General features: G+C 40.0%; 1 protein-coding gene across 1 annotated transcript in view; it reads right to left on the bottom strand.

Moving 5' to 3' along the window:
* Positions 1-2842: 2842 nt before the first annotated feature.
* Pou2af2 (POU class 2 homeobox associating factor 2) overlaps positions 2843-21651 on the bottom strand; it is a 38242-nt gene continuing 19433 nt past the window's right edge. Inside the window, exons 3-5 of the mRNA XM_047519407.1 lie at positions 7838-7880; positions 5019-5317; positions 2843-3738 (exon numbers count right to left, since the gene is read on the bottom strand). Coding sequence (XP_047375363.1) covers positions 3337-3738; positions 5019-5317; positions 7838-7880 — 744 coding nt within the window. The 3' untranslated portion in view covers positions 2843-3336. The remainder of the gene's footprint in view (positions 3739-5018; positions 5318-7837; positions 7881-21651) is intronic.

The following is a 21651-nucleotide window of genomic DNA, read 5'->3' as shown; positions in this document are numbered from 1 at the left end:
AGGTCTGTTGGCTGAACTCTACTTATCTGAGAACCAATGCAACTTCAGGTTGTGAAGAGATGAATGGACATAATACATGGGTAGATAACATCCTAGTTAGTGATAGGAGCATGTCTAATATTTAGCATAATTATAAAAAGCAAAAGTTATTTGGAGATATGTAGACATTATCTATAACCATTATATTACCATATATGATATATATTATATAATATCTGTATATCTCCATATACATGTATATATGCTACATGAACAATATTGTGTTGTTGCTTTTTAGTAACAAATGATGAGTAGTTATAAATTTTACACAATTCAGAAAAATTACTCTGACCCCCATGAGGATCCCTAAATCCATAGAGAGGGACAGATCTCTTTTTTCTGATGCGGAGATCCATTGTCCAGGTGTAAGTTGCTGCTGGGTGACAGATGACTCTGCCAAAGTTATTAGAAACCAGGACTGAGGCTCCAGTTCCCACTGGAGTGGAGAAAGAGCAGTTTTTCTCTCCCACACTGGTTGTTGCTACCTTTCACTGAAGAACAAATATTGAGCTAAATAAAGTTCAGGCTGATTTTATTTCCTCTGGGTATGTTTCCAGGAGTGACGTTGCTGGATCATAGGGTAGTCATGTTTCTAAATTTTTGAGGAAACTCTATACTATTGAAGAGATATTTGCATTTGCATATTTGTTGTGGCTCTATCCATGATATCCAAGATATAGAAACAATCTAAGTGTCTGTCATTGGATAAATGAATGAGAAAATGTGCTAGATAGACACAAAGTAATGCTACTCGGCCACAAAAAGATAAAATCCTGTCCTATGTGACAACATGGAAGGACCTGGATGACATATGTTAAGTGAAATAAGCCAGGTGTAGAAAGACAAATATACCACAATCTCACTCATGTGCAGAATCTGTACAAGTTGATCTCACAGAAATAGAGAATAGAATAATGGTTCTTAGAGGCTGAAGAGGGGAGAGGGTTGATGGGTAGAAGCTGGTCAAACAGTGCAGACTTAGAAGGAATAAGTTCTGGTGTGACATTGCACAGTAGGGTGACTACAGTCAGTGTATTAGTCAGCTTTCAGTAGCTGTGACAAATGCCCGAGGAAAACGATTCAGAGGAGGAAAGATTTATTTGGGCTCATGGTTTCAGAGGTTTCAGTCTAAGGTCAGTTGGCTCCATTGTTTTGGGCCTGAAGTGAGGCAGACCATGAGGGTGGAAGAGCATGGAAGAGGAAAGCTGCTCAGCTCGGCAGTCAGGGAGCAGAAAGAGAGAATGGAAGGGGCTGAGGACAAGACAAAAAATACCTTTCCTCCAACCAGGGCCCACTCCCTCTCAGTAGTTCATTCAGCTCTCAATGGATTAAATCTGTTGATGATCCACGCATGATCCAATCACTTCCTAAAAGCTGCACCTCTGAACACCATTCCACTACACCAAGCCCTCAGCACATGAGCATTTGGAGGACCCTTCCTATTCAAACCATATTGGTTTATAGTAATACATTATATATTTCAAAAACACTAGAAGAGGATTTTTATTGTTTTACATGTACAAGAAATTATACACGTTTGAGGTGATAGATATGCTAAATACCTTAATTCAATCATTATCTAATGTATACATGTATTGAAACATTGCATTGTATCTCCAGAAGTGGGTACAATTACTGCTTGTCAATAAAAAATGAAATTTAAGAAAAGGAAAAAAATTATATATCAGGTTGCCAGAAAAGAGCTGGTGGGAGCAAGGAAGTTGGTTGGCCTGGAACAGCACTGCCCAGCAGGTGAGGCTCATTCTTGATTTGCTGTCCAGCGAGAGAGCTTTGGGGTGTGAGGTAAAGGAAGGCTTCCTACCCAAACATATCTGCGGGTACTCCATAAGTTAGGAAGGTGTTTGCTGAACCAGAATATATCCTTAAAGGAGTAGAGAAGGTAAAATACCAACTATTCATGTCTGAGTGTGAACAAATCCCTTTATTTGAATCTGGACTCCTACCTAAGCTGAGGCAGAGAATGAATACTAGTAGAAGATGTGATAGAGCCTGCATTGAAGAGTTGTGGGCAACTAGGTGGAAAACGAGAGTCTTGGCCTCCAGAGGATGGTCAGGGGGACCCGAGGGATCAGAAAGATGTGGAAAGGAAGTAAAGGAAGGACCGTGGTAGAAAGATGTGTAATTTGTGGGCCTTGATTTATGCAGTTTCAGTCAAAGTATGTGCAGGGCACTTTTGATGGGTGTGGCCTGCAGGCAGGTACAGTGCTTGGTGGGGGGTTTTCATCTTTGGCAAAGGAACCCACACCAATCAGACTTATGGGAGACAGATTAGTATTTCAGATGTTGTTTCTTCATTTTCACACAGTGAGAGCTATACATCTCTGACCAATAAGCCACCAGCAAGGCATAGTTAGGAGACACTGTGTGGTGCCACTGACTCACCTGACAACATGTCCTTCTTCCATGCCACTTTGCTTTTTGGCATTCTGTGGTCTGTTTTTTGCCAACAGCTTAGTCCAATTTTCTGTATTTTCTTTAAAATGCACAGATTCTGATTTGATCACCAAATGTCCATTTTACTCATCTACTCTGATAATCCTAGTCTTATTCCTCAGGGAGACCAAGTCTATCTTAATTTAGACTGTCAATCAAACAAAATTTTTGACTTTTTTGGGTTGAATTGATTTTTTGACATCTGGGCTTTAAAGCAGAGTTGAAACTATGTATTTAAAAAAAAAAACCACAATCTCTGGGCCTCATCCTCTTTTATTGACAGTAACACATTTACATGCGGTGCCATATCTTTTTACTGGGCCTTTACAAGTCCTTGCAAAGAGGGAAATGCATATAACACTTCACTCTTCAAAGTCATGTGGTATAAAGTGAATTTTGCTTTATGTGCCCCAACCTATGTTATATTCTATCTATTCTCTTTTATTAAATAATATACATGACTTATGACTAAGAAAAATTAGGAAAACCATTATGTTTTATGATCTGCATAATTTAAGAAAAAAAAAATCAGTGCCAAAAACAACATTTCAAAGATAATGGAAGATTCAGGATGGAATTGGCTACTAAATTTCCAAAATGACCTCTCTGTAAGGTTGCCTCACTAGAATATGGTCCATGGTATATTTAATTGACACTGAATTGTATTTCAATGGGGTTTTTTTGATGGTGAAGATTGTGAATAAATGCCATCGTCCATTAACAAAGGTGGTATCATGGCTTGTCCTGATAATCCAGTTCTGAATGAACCAGCACACCTAAAGCAATTCGTGGAATACAGAACCCAACTTAAAGAAAAGCACAGAAGTCCTTTGGTCCACACCCTCAGTAAGCTCTGCGGCATTCATATGTCCCCCAGGTCACACTCCCATCTTCTTTGGTCCAAGGTGAAGGGTCATGAAGGGAAGAGGGGTCTGTCCCCTCATCTGGGGAGAGAGGCACCACTTTTGGTGGTAGGTCATTTGACACCGTCATGAAAGGGGTAAAGGGGTAAGGAGGTGGTGTGGGGTACCCGGATGTGTTGTGCAGATCCTCCAGTGTGTGCAGCGAATAGGACTGAGTGCCTGCAAGGGAGGCCCCCCAGCCGGAGCTCCTGTGCTGCATGGCACTTCCTGACTCAAGTTGGGAGAGGCAGCTGGTGCTGGGTAGCAAGGTCTGCAGGGCATCGGCGGGCATGGGGTCCGGCTGGCTGAGGCCATCAGGCACTGTCTGCTCCCACGAGTCCCTCTGAAGAGAACAGGGTTATGCATTAGCTGATGCTTTGCTGTTATAAGAGTTGCTGCTGGATCACGCTTCCAGAGCAGCCTCAGGACCCTCCCTCTGTTGTTGAAACCTACCCAGGCAGCTTTACTGGGACACCAGAGGGGAATGTTTAGGTCCTTTTTACTCTTGAATGAGATTTCCTATATTTATTGAGATTTCTTTTCCCAGAAAACAACATTAAATGAGTGAAATGTGAGAAGAATAAAACGGCCATTTACCTAGCATTCTATTGTTTACAATAAAGCATCGCTTGCATTCTTTTTGAGGTTCAGGTTTCTCTGAGTCCCAGAATACCCTTTATACAAGTGGGAAAGCCAGCCCTTGGCCAGTTTTTGGAAGGAGTAGACTTCCAACTACACAGTGAGCTTGCAAGTGGGCTGAGGAGGCTGCCCTGACCTGAGTGAGCAAAGAAGTAGGCTTGGTGCTACCTCCTCAAGCCTACCTCTCTTGGAGTAGGCTGGATTCATTCATAGCTGTGCTACTACTCGCCTCCTGACTCTGAGCACCTCACTTTGTTCATCTCTGAAATGGGACTTTCATAAACATTTCCTGAGTTAGTGCAAGTATTAAATGAACAAAAGCACATAAAGATTCCTGGCATAGAAAAGGTACTCAATAATGTTAATTCCCTTTCCCACCCCCTTTTCTCTAAAATTCCACCTCTGGAGATTCATTCCCTTGTGGCAAGAAGGTTTTATAGTTTTAGTTTTCATGAAGAGTTTTAGCATCCTTCAGATCTCTATGAACTCGTCTTGTTGGAAGAATCCAGAGAACAACGTTTTATGGTAGTAATATTTTGGGAAAGCAGGAGGTAGGGGGCTGGGTGGGAAGGAGAAGCTACCTGGGCTTGTGCAGAAAGATCACCTAGACGTGTTTAGATGTAACTTCATGCTTCTCTCTATGGGCAGGAGGAATGATCATGACTTGTGCCAATAGCGTGGGGGAATGTGGCAAAATCTATAGGCTATTAGCAAAATGAATGTAAGTTTTACCTTATAGCTTTTCTAGTTCAAATCCCTAGATGGATGCTTGCTGTCAAGGTTAACATCGATCTTTGAGCAAGGCTCCCTCAGGTGTCCTGGCAGAGCCGGCCTGACCTGGCCCCTCTGGACAGCAGCAGAGCAGCCTCAGGGGTCTCCAGGAGTCAGACCCACTTCAAGCTAGTTGCTCAGCGCGTGGCGGGGCTGATCCATGGGAGCCGCCTCCTCGCGTTACTCCCTGCTCCTGAAATAACGCATACTCACAAATACAAAGTGAGCCGGCTCGCTGGGAAAGGGTGGTGGCAGCAGCGGCGGCAGCGGCGAGGCGCTGAACAGAGAGCCCGGGCTTGGGGTCAGGGCGGGCGGGCGGTAGTCCCCGTAGGGCTCCGCCAGGTAGGACTCCAGCAGCGCCGCGTGGCTCTGTCCTGCCGAGGACTCGCAGGGAAAGGGCTTCGCCACGCTGGAGGTGTAGATGTCATTTGAAAACGGTTTACTGTTGTGGAAGTCTGAGTCAGACAAAAAAGATCTTCTGACGCCATAGTAACCTGACATGACCGGCGAACCTGTTGGCAAAGGAAAGACAGGTGGGCAGAAATTCCCACCCCAGGAATGTCAGGGCATCTCGGTTGCCACTGAGTGGCTCTAGTGTGAAATGACGTTCCCAACACCTGCCTGACACCAACGTTAAAGCAGAAATAAACCAACGTCTTGAAAAGCTCGAGACATGCCTGCGTTACTTTTAAAAACTGTGCTGACCCGGAATATTCACTACGCCTTTAGGAATGAGTTCCTTTTAGATGCCACCGTCACTGTTGAACCATTCACACAGGCAGCACACATTGGCCTTCTGTGTGTAGCTGGGCACTACTCTTGGAAAGGGCTGGGTTTAAAGATCTAAGTCAAATTTACATTTTATTGAATGTAGCATCTTTCTACAGCTTCTGAGCTCTGTCCCTGTAATACAAGACTGCTTCTGGGCTTATTACCTGAGATACTGAATTTCCAGATGAGGTGACACAGACCATTCCACCGCAGATCAGAGGCTTTTTACTCTGTCTTCTAATTCTTTTGTCTACTGACCTTTAACACCACGTTTCTCATTGAGAAGGCATCAATAGAGGGCTTGCTTTGGGATAATATGGTTGTACAGAAGCCAATTTTAGAGGAACACAGAATCTTTCTGGCTTTGAGGCGTTTGATGTTATTTGCTGCCCTCTTGTGGCCATCATTCAGCTCTCCAGGGCACTGAGTTTAGGAAGAGTGGTACTGAAGCTAGGGTGGAAGTCAGAAAAGCTGAAACTGAAGCGTCACATTAAGGCCAGAGAGATGGTTTCAGAAGAGAAGAAATGTGTTTTTTTAACTACTTTCTGACCCAGTGTCTTAATTGTAGCAAGAAATACATGATCATTTAGAACATAGTTGGGGGTATAGACCAACATGTAAAACCCATGGTTAAGTACTCCAGCTGATGGTAGGGTCAGTGTGGTCTAATTAGCTAAGACCAACACCCTGAGTCACAGAAGGTGGAACTAGGGGAAAGACACAAGTGATGTTTCCCTTCACTTCCCGCAACCAGAGCAGAGGACTTCTGAACTTTGTCCCACCCACTCTTGGGGGAAAGAAGACCATCTCATGGAAACCTTTCCTCTTTGTTATCATGACTCAGTCCTGCATGAGGACATACACAGAACTTGGGCCACCCCCGCATGATGCTATGTGTACTATGCTCATGACTCTTTCAAGTGTCTTTCCAGCCAATCTGCAAGCTCCACCGTGGCAGAGCTCAGGTCTTACACATTTTCCGTAAACTGAATAACATCATGTTGTGTTCAACAATTGTACGCAAATTTATTCATTCAGAAGAAACAATCAAAATTCCCCCATCAAAACCTTTAGCATAATTCTACTCACTTTATTTTCATCTTAGATTCTATACCCCCAAACTTCAAATCTATTCATGTATTTTGCAGGCTGCAGTTAGAATTTTAATTATAAGCAAAGTTCTTTGGGAAAAAAAATCTGTGTAAATGCAAGTTAGTATCAATAAATAGATTTCTGTTTCATGTCATTAATTCATATCTACAGGAATGAATGGTTAAAGCTGAGAACAGGATGAAGAATATGTAAACAAGGCTTCCAGGTTGTCATACCTTTATTTCCAATTTCTAAATAAAAACAACCACGAAGGAAAAACCTCTCTTAAAGCATATCTTTTTCTCCTTAAAAGGAGGAAGAAGAATTCTAGATGAAAAGAGAAGCTGCAAAAGTTTCCTTCTATAGAAGAGAGCAGATGGAAGCAAATAACAATGGCAGAAAATATGATTTGAAAACTTAACATAGAGACATTTGTTTATTTGGAATCTTCTAAAGCTCTTTTTTGTTTCTGTGGCTCTAAAACTATTGAGAAGGCCTATGGCACTTCTGAGTTTGAGCTCTGGAAGGGGTGTTTTTGTGTGTGTGCATGTGTGTGGATTAGAGTGACCCAAACAATTACTAAGAATTCCCCCTTTTTGGTGCAGAGTAGTTGTAATCTCAGTTACTCTGGAGGTTGAGCAGGAGGATTGTAAATTCCAGGACAGGCTGGGCAATATAGACTTTGTTAAAAAAAAAATGCTCTTTTTCCATCCCCACAGGAATATTTAATGAGATGTATGTTGAAATGAATACATCATGCTCAACTGAGTGGGTGATGTGCAGAGAGCACCCAGTTAATGGTAATTCCACATCTCTGTCCTCAGGTATCTTTCTCTGTCTAAAGCAGGCACCTCGTCTATCAAATTGTGTCAGAACTTTAGATGTATTAAAACTGTCAGGGGCTTAATTCCGCTTGCTTTTGCCCAAGAACTTTCTTCTAGGCTGGGGATCTACAGGCTGACTTCAAGACACAATGGATTCTAAGCTGAGGACTGACTGAATGAGGTCTGATTTTACATTTTGAAAATAGTCATTTTAAAGATCAAATTTGTTAAAGTGTGATGTAAGGCAGCTGTGAAGAAAAAAAACAAAGAAACAAAAAACAGGAACCCAAATGCTCAGTTTCATTTTGAAGGGGAATTAATTGCCCATTGCATTGAATTACTCACCTGGCATCTGGGCGAAGGGAGACTGGGAGGAGCTGACACTGCCCTGGAAAGCAAACAGAGTGCACGTGTGTTCTTTAGGCGTGAGCTCAAATTTAATTAAAAAACTAGGAATGCATTCTACAAGCTTTATTTTCTGATACTCAGAATATATTATTGAGTATTGGGTTGTGGGTGTCAACAGAGTAAGAATTCAAGTACTAAAGAACAATGTTTTACAAGGGACAGAGAGAAACCCAACTCTTAGATTCTGGTAAACCTGCTGACAAGCACTGGCTGGGTGAAATACAGTGATATATCCTTTGTGTTTCATTATTTGTGTCAATACTTATTCATCAAACAGGTATTAAGTGTTGCGTATTTTGGGTGTGTGTACGTATACATATACATTCAGCATTTGTCTTCAATCCCTAATGGCTGCATTTTATTGTCAATCTCCATGTAGAATAGAAGCTCCACCAAATGTAAGTGACCTTGACTGTGGCTTGCCCTTATTGCCCAGAACAGAATGTAGTTCATAATAGGCACAATAAAAATATGTGGAATGAAGATTCAGTGCTCAGAGAACCCACCATCTATTGATGTGGGGGTTGGGGGATGTGGTAGGTTAAACTGTGTCCCCCTAAAGGATAGATTGAATTTTTTTCTTTTTTACTATTATAAAAATTTATTAAACAAAAAGTTTAATATGAAGATTTTATGACCCAATTTTATATCATAGTAAAACAAACCTTTTGGAGAGAGGACACGGATTTCTGTGCTGAATAGTCATTATTTATATTTGTTCAAAGGCTTCTTCTTCTTTTTTGGGGGAGGGTACTGATATTGAACTCAGGGGTACTTGACAACCACATCTTCAGCTCTATTTTGTATTTCATTTAAAGACAGGTCTCACAGAGTTACCTAGTGCCTCACTTTTGCTGAGGCTGGCTTTGAACTTGGCATCCTCCTGCCTCAGCCTCCTGAGCCTCCTGGGATTACAGGCATGAGCCACTGCGCCTGGCTCATTCTAAGGCTTTTAACATGATGATTCTATTTCTTCCTATTACCACATTCCAATATAGTTCTGTTGCCCACAGTTGCCATCTCCACACATTCACCTGTCACAAGACTCATAAACAGATCACAACCCTGAAATATTCCTTGGACATATCTTACACCATGATAAAATCTTGTCCATAATTTTTTCTTTTTTTAGCTTGGGAGGGTGACTGTTGTCTTCTCTGTAGCCTCAGAGCTGCTTTGAAACAGAATTGGCAGCCTCCCTCCTAGATCTTAATCCCTGGTACCTGTGAATGAAACTTTTTTGGAAATAGGATCTCTGAAGACATAATTACTTAAATAAGATGAGGTCATGCTGAAATAGAGTGGGCCCTGAATCACATCCAACTGATGTCCCTATAAGAAGAGAAGGACACACAAAGGTACAGACTGAGGGGAGAAGGTTATATGAAGATGGAGGCAGAAAATTGAGTGATACAATCTTAAACCACAGAAGGCCTGGAATTGCTGGCAACCATCAGAAGTTCAGAAGAGGAGAGGATAGATTTTTCTCTAGTGGCTCCCAAGGGAGCATTACCCTGACATCTCGATTTCAGACTTCCAACCTCTGGAATGTTGAGAAAATAAATTTCTGTTGCTTTAAGCCATCTGTTTGTGGTAATTTGTTACTACAGCCCTGGAAAACAACACAGGGGAGGTTGATGATGAAACAGACAATCTGCAGTGTGAGAAGCATGGTCAAGAAAAGGTGGGGCTGTGTGGGCACCTGCAGTGGCTTTAGGAGTGAGTGGTGTTCCCCACTTATGGAGGAGGTGATGCCTATGCTGACCCTCTAAAGGACACATGAATTTTAAGGAGGACACAGACACTCAGGCTATCCAGGCACATAAGAGTCTTCACACATACATTTGCCAGTTCTAACTCCAGGATGACCCTGAGCAAAGTAAGTGGAGAATACAGTTGATATCCAGTTCTTTGGAACTGAGCTTTTAGTCCTGACCCTCAAGATCCTATAGATTCTCAGGAATTGCAGAGATTTTATAGAGTCTCACCCAACCACCCACTCCGTGCTTGAATTCTCTGCGTTTTACCAACACTAGGTGTATCTAATAGCCAGTGACACGATCAGCACCTTCTGGGGGGCCCATTTCTTCTTTGGGGAACTCTGACTATTACACAGCAGGCTGGAAAGAGACCACTCTCCTGGTTCTAATCGTTTCAGTCCATAGAGACTAAGTTTAACTCTTGTTTCAAGTACAGACTTTCAAATATTTGAAGACAACCCATCATTTCCCAACTGTCTTAGTCTCAGCTCCAGCTTCTATAACAAATATCATAGACTAGGTGACTTAAATGATAATTTTATTTCTCATAGTTCAGGGGGATGGAAGTCTGAGGTCATGATTAGGGCCCTTGTCACTGACTCTTTGCGGTGCCAAATCCGCGGGTATTTGTCACCGCCTGCAGCAACAATTTGCGTGGGTCTTTATCGGTGGTGGACTGGAAACGAACTGCTTCTATCTTTCTTTTAGTGGGCTACTTTCTCGCTTATTTGCTTGTTCCCTGGGCTATTGAGGAAGAAAGGCTTTTCTTAGAGAGAGAGAGAGAAAGAGAGACTTTGCTTATGGGAGAGAAAGAGACTTTGCTTAAGAGAGAGAGACTACACTTTCAGAGATCTTATCTTCTTAGTTCTGCTGCTTCTTAAAGGTGCGTCCTGCATCCTGTGAACTAAGGGTGCGTCTATCTGAGGTGCTTCCTAATGATGCCTCCCACGTACTGTGATCTGCCTATCTGTGATCTGCAACCTAAAGATGTGTTCCCAGTTCTCCGCTCTGCGATCTGCCTTCCAACGCTGCCCTTACTCGCTGCTTCTATCTGCTTGCTGCTTCTTCTTCTTCCTTTCTGCTAATGGCTTCTCCACTTCTTTCTGCTAGCTGCTTCTATCTGCTTACTGCTGCTCCTTACTGTTGCGCCTCCCCCCCCCCCCCCAACACACACACACACTTATATTCCCTCCAGGAGAGGGAGGGCGGGGCCACGCCAGTTGCGATCAGGCAAGGAGCCAGCTGCCCCATCACAGCAAGGGTTAAAAGGAGCAGGCCCGAGCAGGCCCGCTAGGGAACACCTGTGCACGCATTGTAAGCGGGTGGACTTAACTGAATACAGCCGTGATAAATCACCTGAGCGCGCTTATGCTAATTAACTTCCTGATCACAGCGCTGATGTGATCAGGCCCTGTCCGCATGGCACAGCCCCCAACAGGCCCTCTTGGGTCTGCCTGAGTACATGGCAAAGACAGAGATCATCTCTCTTGTGTTTCTTCCTATAATGACCTAAGTATCTGTCAAAGGCCCCACCTCCAAATACCATCACATTGGGGATTAGGGATTAACATACGAATTTTGAGAAGAATGTAAACATTCAGTTCCTAGCACCAACCAAGAATTTTGCCTTCTGTGGGCAAAATCTCCTCCACCCACACAGAGGCAGCACAGTATTAAAAGTAAAGATTCTGGAACCAGAGCATCCCTGTTTGAATTCCAGCACTGCCTCTTGTTATTTGTTGGATCTTAGGTACATGAAGATTAACTGAGGTCAAGATGTTGAGCACTTATAATGGCGTCTGGCACAGAATAGGAAGTGTATACTCATTAGCCATTATTATACTAGTCCCCCCTTATCTGGGAGGATATGTTCCAACACCCCCAGTGGATGCCTGAATCTGTGCATAGTACCAAACCCCGAAGATACTATGTTTTTTCCTACTTATACATACCATGATAGAGTTTAACTTATAAATTAGGCACAGTAAGAGATTAATGCTAACTAGTGATAAAACAATCTGTAATTAAATCACCAGGATCACTGCTCCTGCACTTTGAGGCCATAATGAAGTAAAATGAGGGTTACTTGAATATAAGCACTGTGATGCCGAGACAGTGACCTGACAACTGAGAAGGCCGCTGAGTGACTCACGTGTGGGCAGTGTATACAGTGTTGTCACACTAGACAGAGTTATGATTCACGTCCTGAGCAGGACAGAGTGGGACGGCATGAGATTTTATCATGCTACTCAGAATGGCGCACAATTAAAAAATTATCAATTGTTTATTTCTGGAATTTTCCATTTAACATTTTCAGAGAGCAGTTGGCTGTGGGTAACTGAAACTGGAAAATGAAACTGAGGATCATGGTGGGGGTGGGGGGGAAACTACTGTAACCTGCTGTATTTTTAAGTGCCTTTAAATCTAAAATCTATGCTATATTCTTCTAAGTTTGCTTTTTTTTCTGTGTTTTTCTGTGTAGTAAGTTCACACTTTTGGGTGGAAGGAGGGAACTCTTGGGCATGTAGTGGCCAGGAGTGGGTACAGATCAGGGTCCCCTCATATTTGCATGATTAATCCATAGATATAACCCATTCTGCCAGGACCCATGTTGTCCAGTGTTACCCTCCAGTTTCTGGCTCTCGTCTAGCTGGGTTTTTCCTTCAAGGATTGTGTCAACCCTTATACTGTCTGTCTTCTGCCTCAGCCTCCTTTCCAGCATGAGCTCGGAGTGGCAGGGTGGTAGCTGTCCTGGGTGCTGCTTGGGGAGATGTCCCATGTTCTTTTCCTACCTTTGCTGCCTACTTCCTTAAACTGCTATGTCCAAGCTGTGGCCAGGAGGAAGGTTCTTTGAATCAAAGTACACATGCCCAGATTGATGTGTGGAACTTTCCAGCACCAGAGCTGCCCATAACTACCAAAATAGCACCCTGTTCTCCCCTCAGTCTCCATCATCAGCTGCCGTGGCTCTGCCTCCTACTTCTGCTCTAGGCCTGGAGAGAGTCCAGGATTTGCCCCTGTGTCTGACACCGTCCCTTCACCCTTGATGACTCAGCTATAAGAGTCTTCCCAGTTTCCTCTTCTACCACCAATAGTCACTAGCCTCTTCTTTCACTCCCCCTCCTCCTTTTGGCATGGTGTAATTACTACCATGGAGCTATCAGCACTGTCCTCTCCTCAGCTCAATTTTTATATCAAAAGGATTTACAGAGATTTTACAAGTCTAGTTGACTTTAAAAAAAATATTTGATAAAAAGAAGCCTCTTCTGTTCTTTTCCCTTATGTAATTTTCCTTCTACCTGCTGTGGAAATTATACACTCTATTTCCATTCTTTATAGTTACTCATAAAATTTTATCATGCAGTTTACTAAAATCTACAAATAGCATCTTAACCCTGTCACTGAAAGACAGGAAGCTGAGGACATTAACTCCTACCACTCTTCTCCTAATTTTCATGCATGTGCTGTTTTCTTATAATTTTCTTTTTTTTTTTTAATTAAAACTTCATGAATGATCATTATCATTTTATTAAGTAAACATATATTAGGTTTACTTCACATGTTTACCATTTTCTTTGCTGCTCTTCTTCCAGACTTTCTAGATTCATTTCCTTCTTCTAAATCAATTCTTTAGAAAATTCCTTAAATGTAGGTGGTTTTGGTATTAAACTGTTTCAGGTTTTATTAATTTGAAAAATACAATTTCTTTTGACCTTGTACTTAAAAGATAGTTGCTGGATTTATAATTATAACTGTATAGTATTCTTCTCCTCTGTACTTACAGATATCATTCCACTGTTTTTTGGTTTCCATGATTGCTGTTGAAAAGTCTGCTATTAATCTTACAGTTATTCTTTGTTACAATCTTTCTGGTTGCTTTTAACACTCCCATTGTCATTAAGATTCTTCAAGTTCAAGTCATTTTATCAAGAGGTAGATTTCATTTTGTTTATCCTGCTTGGTGTAGGACATACTTCATTTGTCAAGGGATTCATTTCTTTCATAAATTCTGGAGATTTTTCAACCATTATCTATCAAATATTGCCTTATTCTGTCCTTCTGAAACTGTTTGGATATATTTTAGACCTTTTACTTTTATTCTTTGTATTCCATAATCTTTCTTTATTTTCTTTATATCCCTGATTTTCTGTTCTTTATTTTTGGATAGATTGATATGGATTTCTTCAGATCTATGTCTGATTCACTAATTCTTCTCTCAGTTGTTATTAGTTTGCTATTTAACTCATATATTAAGTATTTTATGTTGATTTCATATTTTTCCTTTTCTACATATTCCTTTTTATTTGTCTTCTTGGTAATTTTTGATGGACTCATGTTGACTGTTCATTATTTAAGTTATTGTATACTTTGAATTTGGTAATTATAGTATCTAAAAGTTCTGTGAATTTAAATTTATTGCTTTTGATGACTCCTTCAGAGTGGTTTGGTTCTTTTATGTATTGGTGATCTTTTATTGAGACCTATCTGGTTGTGTGAACAGCTGGGGTCCTAAACTGAGGTTGCTTTCCTCCAGAAGATTTATATTTATAGTTCTTGGGAGCTGATTTCCTTTCAGTTTCCCTGGATTAATCCTAGAGTCCCCAGGATAAATTCAGCATCCCAGCTTTGGCTACAGCTCAAGGCTGGTCTTTGCATGTGAAGGCAATTTGGATACTTGTCCTCAGAGAATCTTCTTTTTAACATGATTACCTTTTATCATTCAATGTCTAATTTCTGCCAAACCTTTTCCCATCTTCCAATTCCAACTCTGTTCTCCTACTTCCAGATCTAAAGATTTTCCTTACCATTTCACCAGCTCAAAAACTCATTAAAATTTGCTTTATACAGAATCTGGCTTTGTTGTGGGTATGCTCTCCCCACCTGAGACCATCTAGCCTCCCTGGAGCAGAATTGAATTCCTAAATATTGAACCTTGATGTAGATGCCTTATTGGTGTTTACACAACACAAAAACTTTTATTTTTCTATGATTCTCATAGCAGGGATTTAAATTGTAATAGAAGTAATTCATAAACAATAACTGGTAGTAGTTTCATAAACACAGTTAGGCATTATTATGCTTTAATATGTTATATGTATTGTCTTACTTAATTCTCATGACAACCTCAGAAGATAAGTAATATTATTTTCATTTTACTGATAAGGAAGCTGAAGCAGCGAGAGTATAACCCAAGTTCCCCTCTGGGAAGAGGCTGGTTGTAGTGGTGGCAGTGGATGGATCAAACAAGGACCTCTCTGATTTTAGTGCCTATGATTTCTTAACCATTAGTTTCCTAAGCATTTTAATAACTCAAAAATAAAAATAGGAAAGCATTATTGTTTGTAAACACTAGTATAAAGGAGACTTACGGACGTCCAGAGAGATCGTATGATTATATAAAAGCTTATAAAGATCAAGTGGGATTGTATACTCCCCTGTCTGATTATATATCTACTTCTTAATTTTTCAAGTGATATTCTATTTGAGAGAGGGACTTTATTGAGGCATAATTTACATATAATAAAATTCACAATTTTTAAGCATATAATTTGGTGGATTTTGACCCACCACCATGTATATAATATGGAACATTTTCATCAAATTAGTTATTTTATAGTTATAATTGGTACCATCCACTCTGTGGTGGACTGGGAAAATTTTTGATGGATCATATAAAAATAATTGATAATGCACCTCTTCAGTTCATCTCATAGAACACAGAAGAATTCTAAGGGCCTAGATGGGACTGGGAAGGATTTCCTGGACAGATTTCAGAGCTGATGTTATTTCTTCTTCTATTCAGAGTTTATAGTTTGGGAGACAAAAGTCTAAACCTGGGGCCTTCAGCATGCACCTCAGCTGTCATTCCCCATGTGAAGGGAAACTCACATTCTTATCTTCCTTGTTCAATACATTATGTTCACACAGTTGCCTCTCAACCTACCAGTCTTCCAGAAATCATATTAAAATGAATATCGAAGAGCCCATAGCTTTTGACCAAGTGGGATGGTATATAATTTTTATTTTGCATACTGCAAACAACAGGATCCTGCAATGCCAGGTAGCCAAATTTAGAGGTTTATATTTGAATGAAATTTGCCAGTCTGAAACTTCCTGTAGCTAACACAGCAGCCTCACAGCTGCCCCAAAAGCCCCTCCATGAAAATGAGTTAATTTGAACTAATAGGTCACCAAGGTAATAAAGTGATAAGATTAGGAGTTTCCCTTGAATACATTTATTATCATTTTTATGACTCTATAATATTTTTTGGTGCCAACTGAATTGAAGGTATATACTGAATTGTACTAGGAAGAGATCTCTTAACCGCCTGACATTTTTCACACTGCTGAAAAATTTTATCTTCAAACTTGAGTTAAATCATTTAGAAAGTGTTCCCTTAAACCTAAAGATATTGCTACTAATTCTTACATAGTAATAATTGTAGCTACTTGTGAATAGGCGGAATCTCTCTCCAAGGAATTCATTGTACTTCATTCATTTAATTTCTCATCATTTTATATATGGTTGGGAGGAAGTAGAACTGATGATATTATATTGAACATTCTAATACCACATCTTTTTTAAAAATATTTTTTAGTTGTAGGTGAACACAGTATCTTTATTTATTTATTTATTTAGATGTGGTACTGAGGATCGAACCCAGTGCCTTGCACACGTGAGGCAAGCACTCTATCTAGCCCCAGTCCCTAACACTACATCTTAATGTCTGAATTTAGACTCACCAGACATCATATGATTTTCCTCCAACTTTAAATTGAATGTAAAGATATGCTATAGGTTAACACAGCCTCTAAAGGAGTACCCTTGTTGAACTGAAGACAAAAATAGGAATAGAGAATTAGATGCTTTAGTTAATGTGATAAATATGTGGTGAACCAGGGTCATTCTGATTGGTGTCAAATCTTATTGGTGATTAAACTATCCCAAATAATTCTAATAAATTTTATTACTTTTGCAATCTTTGAAACAGGTTATGACCTGTGGACCACTAATTTGTTACTTTTTTGGGGGGAGTATTGGGGATCGAACCCAGGGGTGCTTAAGCTAACTTGCTGAAGCTGGTTTTGAACTCATGATCCTCCTGCCTCAAACTTCCAAGTCACTGGGATTATAGGCATACACCACCATGCCTGACTTGGGTTACATTTTAAATAAAAAATAAGAAAAATTACCCATAATGAATAGAAACCACACTCATAAGCATCTACTATGTGTCAGGTGCTTTTTATAATATTATCATGGTGGAAAGCAGGTATTCTCTGTTTTACAAAAGGAGAAACAGAGCATCAGAAAAGATAATATATCCAAGTTCACACATCTGAATTAAAGAACTAGGATTAAAACCCAAGACTGAACTTTCAAGACATAAAAAGTGCACTAGTCCCTCAATTGAACCACAGGGATTTATTGGCCAACCCCACGTGGAAGGTACAGTGCTGAGTTTTGCAGGTGCTAGAAAAAAATGTAATCAACTGCGTAGATTAGGACCTCCTTAAGGAGACAAGTCAACTGTGGCAGATTACATATGGACTTTCTTTTGTAGCTCCTCCCATCAGGTAGCGGAGTCTCTCTCTATGTCTTGAATTTAAGATGACTTGCTTAGACCAAAAGAAGATGACTGAAGTAATATGTAAGTTTCAGAGTCTAGGCCTCAAGGGGATTTGCAGGTTTTAGCTTCACCTGCTTGAAATGCCCTTTGACCTCCTCAAAAGGAAGCTGATTCAATGTCCTGATCTGTGTGGAAGTGAATCCAGGGTCTCCTGCTGATATCCAGCAGCACCAACTACCAGATCATGGAGGGAGGTCTTTCTAGACTTTTTAGTTAAATGCAACTGCCTGAGGGAGCGCTGGGGAAACAAAAAAGGAACTTCCAGTCTGCACACAAACTGTAAGAAATAATTATTTATTTTCATTTATTATTGTTTTAAATGTATTGTTTTAAACTGCTAAGATTTTTGTTGTGCAGCAGTAAGTATCTGATACAGACATGCCCAGGAAACAGTTGCTTGTGATACTTAACAGTATGCACCTAGTTTCTAGGTATGTGGTTCATGCTCTACAAACTGGAAGTCAACAAAGCAGGAAATTGATGTGTTGAGGATTTGAATTCTTTGCTGAAGCAGAGGGGACACAAAAAGAGAAGCTCTCAAGTGTGAGGAATCTTGTGAGCCAAACACCGGGGAGGAAAATCATAGCTTTTCTTTAAGGAGTAATCAGCAAGTTGACTTGTGGGGAGTTGAAATTTCACTTTGCTGATTAAATAAAAATGCATTCATGTGCCTACTGTGCTCCCGGATTGTAGTGATTGACAGAAATATGAAGAAGGATGAGATATGGATTCTATTCTTAGCATATGCTTTCATGGGGAGAACAGTTACACAAATATATATGTGTGTGTGTAGACATACATGTGTATATATATGTAATTAGTGCAATAACTAAAATAGGAGATGAGAGGACTAGTATTTCTTGATACCTATTTCCTGTCAGACTCTCTGCCAGGTACTTTATATGTGTGACTCATCATCTTTAGTGAAAACAAATATTTGAGAATTTTATGTACTCTGCAGCATGCTTAATGGTTTACACGCATTTCCTCATTAACTCCTTACCATTAATCAATGAGATAGACCGTGATTATCCCTAGTTTATAGATTGAAAAACTCATAGATGTTGTGAAGGACTTGTCTAAGGTCATAGCACTTGTAAGTGACATAGCCTGGATTTTAACCTAGATCTACTCTAACCATGATTTTGTGTAGGTAGAGGATTGGGGATATAATTTACTGTCCTGGGAGAAGGCGATTGAACACATCATAATGTAGGTGATGTCTAAATCTTGCTTTGAAGAATGAAAGAAAATCGTTAAGCAGATTAGCATAAAGGTGTTGTCCTCATGGATGAAACCAAAGGCTGGAATGTGTGGCATAGCATGTCAGCAACAGGGAAATGCAAGCAGGAAGTGAGAAGACACGAGGGTTGAAGAGAAGCTGGAGGAAGATGCAGGGGCCAGATTGTGAGGTGTTTTTTGAGTCATGCTAAGGAATTAGGACTTTGTCCACTAGCAGGCTATGATTTCTTAGTGTAGACATGATAAAAGTGGTGTCCTAGGAAACTGAATTTGAGATTGAAATAATGGGTCTGAAATGGTTGATGAGGTGGGTATTGTACTTGATCAGGGACCTGCTGGTGAGTGCCTGATGGAATTTCATGAGGCCATCAGGTGACATTTCTATCTATGTCTACTTGGCATCTTTTAGAGGATGTATCAGCAAGGGCTAATATGTGCCTGTACCTGCTGTGTGTTGCTAGCTGACCGTCCAGGGCACTGTGCAATCTGTCATCTCTCCCTCTCTTCTTCATTACAATCTTCTGGCTGATGCATGTGTGTACAGAGAGGGTTGCCCTACTTATGAAGGGAAAACAAAACAAAATAAAACCAAAAAACCCACATTCTTCAATGATTTAACTTAATGGTACTTGTCTAGGTCCAATCCTAAGGCCAATAAGGATTTTTAATTGAGGAAGGAACATTGAAACAGATATCCTCAAAAACACCTTGTGTCTACAAAGCTAGGCCATAGGGGACTTAACTCTTAAGGAAAAAGCTTACCTGGTTTTGTGCCACTTATCTCCATTATCACCAACATAGGCAACAGTAGGGACTATGTTATCGATGTAAAAGGATTAAGTGGTTTGTTAATGTGTTCAAATGTATAAAGGTAAAATAAGGCAAAAAACCACGCTCAGCCCAGCACAGTGGCGCACACCTTTCATCCCAGCAGCTTGGGAGGCTGAGGCAGGAGGATCCCAAGTTCAAAGCCAGCCTCAGCAATTTAGTGAGACCTTAAGCAGCTTAGCGAGACCCTGTCTCTAAATAAAACATAAAAAAGGGCTGGGGTTGTGGCTCAGTGGTTAAGTGCCCCTGGGTTTAATCCCTGGTACAACAAATAAGCCAGCATGTCAAATTCTAGGGAAAGGAATTTACCATGAACATATTAATTTATGTATTTTTGTAATAACACATGCATGTATCTAACATATTTTGATATTCATTAACTTATTGATGCAACTTAATTTCTCTGTAATAAAATGTCAGCAAAAGCTGGATGTAGTGACCGTTGGGATGTAACACAGTGGGCAGGGGACTGGGAAGTTTCAGTAGACTTCTGTTCTCCATCTTATACTCTTTGGTTATGCTTGAAAATTTTACAATGTATTTCTTGTGTAATTAAAGCAACTAGGTAATAAAAATAAATAGTCTTTAGGTCTTATATCTTATTCCAAATCTTAAATTTTTAAAACTGTGATTCCAAGAGTCTTAAATTTCTGGGTTATGAATTATTTTATGTCCTTTGGAAAGCTCACACAGTCACAGAATTCCAACTTTCTGACAGTTTCTTAACAATTTTACTGTTAAAACTCTCCTGCTTGGCATAAAATTATACCCAGGCTGTCTCTGTGAGAAAGTGATTGCTGTTGCCTAAGTTACAAAATGAAACATATTTTTTTTACCCCTGGATCTTGGTGTGCCTTTGGAATGCTATTTGTATTTATGTAGCTAAGTTAGAACAACAGGAGTCACTGGGATGTACTTTGGCCAGAACAGACTCTGCAGAACTTCAACCCTGCCAGATGGACTTGCCATGGCTGTTTTGCTGCAAAACCTGATTATTTTTGCAAGCTGCATGAAAGAATTCACCAGCAGGAATTATTTTAAATTTCATGACATTTAAAAAAACGACAGAACTAGTAGAACAGCTGAAAAAATAAGTTGCTTGCAAAAGGTTCGCTTTTATTATTATTAAAAAAAATTTCTGCAATTGTGAAGGAGCAGGTGGTTGGGTGGGGAACACAGAAAGCCCTGGAAATGTGGTTCAGTTCTCTAAACAGGGCAGGACAGTGGGCTAATTAAATTCAGACAATGGGTCCTTTAGAAAACCTTAGAAAATAAAGCAGTCATTCAAATGATGGCCAAGGGTATAGTGTATATCTGTATTCAAACGATGGCATTTTGAGTTTATAAGGCATTGCCGACTCAGAAATTTTTAAAAAAATTTTTTTTTTTTTTTTTTTTTTATTCTTTTTGGGTTTCTGAGGGGGGTTAGTTAGCAATGTTAACAAGCAATATGCAAACTACCGTGCCATGAGACAGAGCGAAAGGTGTAGGGGAGACACTCCCAGATGGACATGGATTCCCTTTACCAATAATATTGCAAAAATTACAAATAATAAGAAATAAATTCTACTGGGAATTTGGAAAAAATAACAAGGGCAAATGAGATACATTAATTAAAGAAAAATTGCAGTTTTCCTAAGAGGGCTAGTAATAAAACACAAAGGACAAAAGGTATTTCTAAAAATGTAAGAAAAATATAGTATAGGATAAATAAAAATATAAGAAAACATAAGAAAAATAAAACAATAGCAAAGTAGGAAAACATACATTAGGCCATCTGATGGTCATTTATTTGCTGTGCTCAGAGAAGCAAGGTAAAATCTCACTAAAGCTAGAACACATTGTAGGGTGGGTTCAGTATGCAAAAGTTGAAGAGATACAAAATAATTTTGATGCTGAATTCTAGGAAATTAAAGAAGAGCATGAGTATTTCCTGAAATTGTCCTGGGTCTGAATTTTTTTAGTCATATGTCTGCAGGACTTAGTGTGCCTTAGTCCAGAACTGACCCTTTTCCCAGCTACTGATTCAATATCCCATCCACACGTGACTGTGTTCTTAAATCTGACAATACAATCATAACTGTTATTCTCCCTTGAATTTATGTATGGCCAACCCTATTGTATTGAGGCTTGGATAATCAGTTCATGAACTCATATGTATGTTCTGCAGCTGCTGCTTCTGGCCTTTTGTGTATTGTTTAGCACCATTAGAAGACCAAAGAGAAATAGTGCAGTGCATAAATTGTCCAAGTTTTAGTGCTTTGGGGGATGTAGATCTTGATTAAAATTA

This window comes from Sciurus carolinensis, chromosome 11 (assembly GCF_902686445.1).
Source record: "Sciurus carolinensis chromosome 11, mSciCar1.2, whole genome shotgun sequence".
NCBI lineage: Eukaryota > Metazoa > Chordata > Mammalia > Rodentia > Sciuridae > Sciurus > Sciurus carolinensis.
This window is presented reverse-complemented; position numbering and strand designations above follow the sequence as displayed.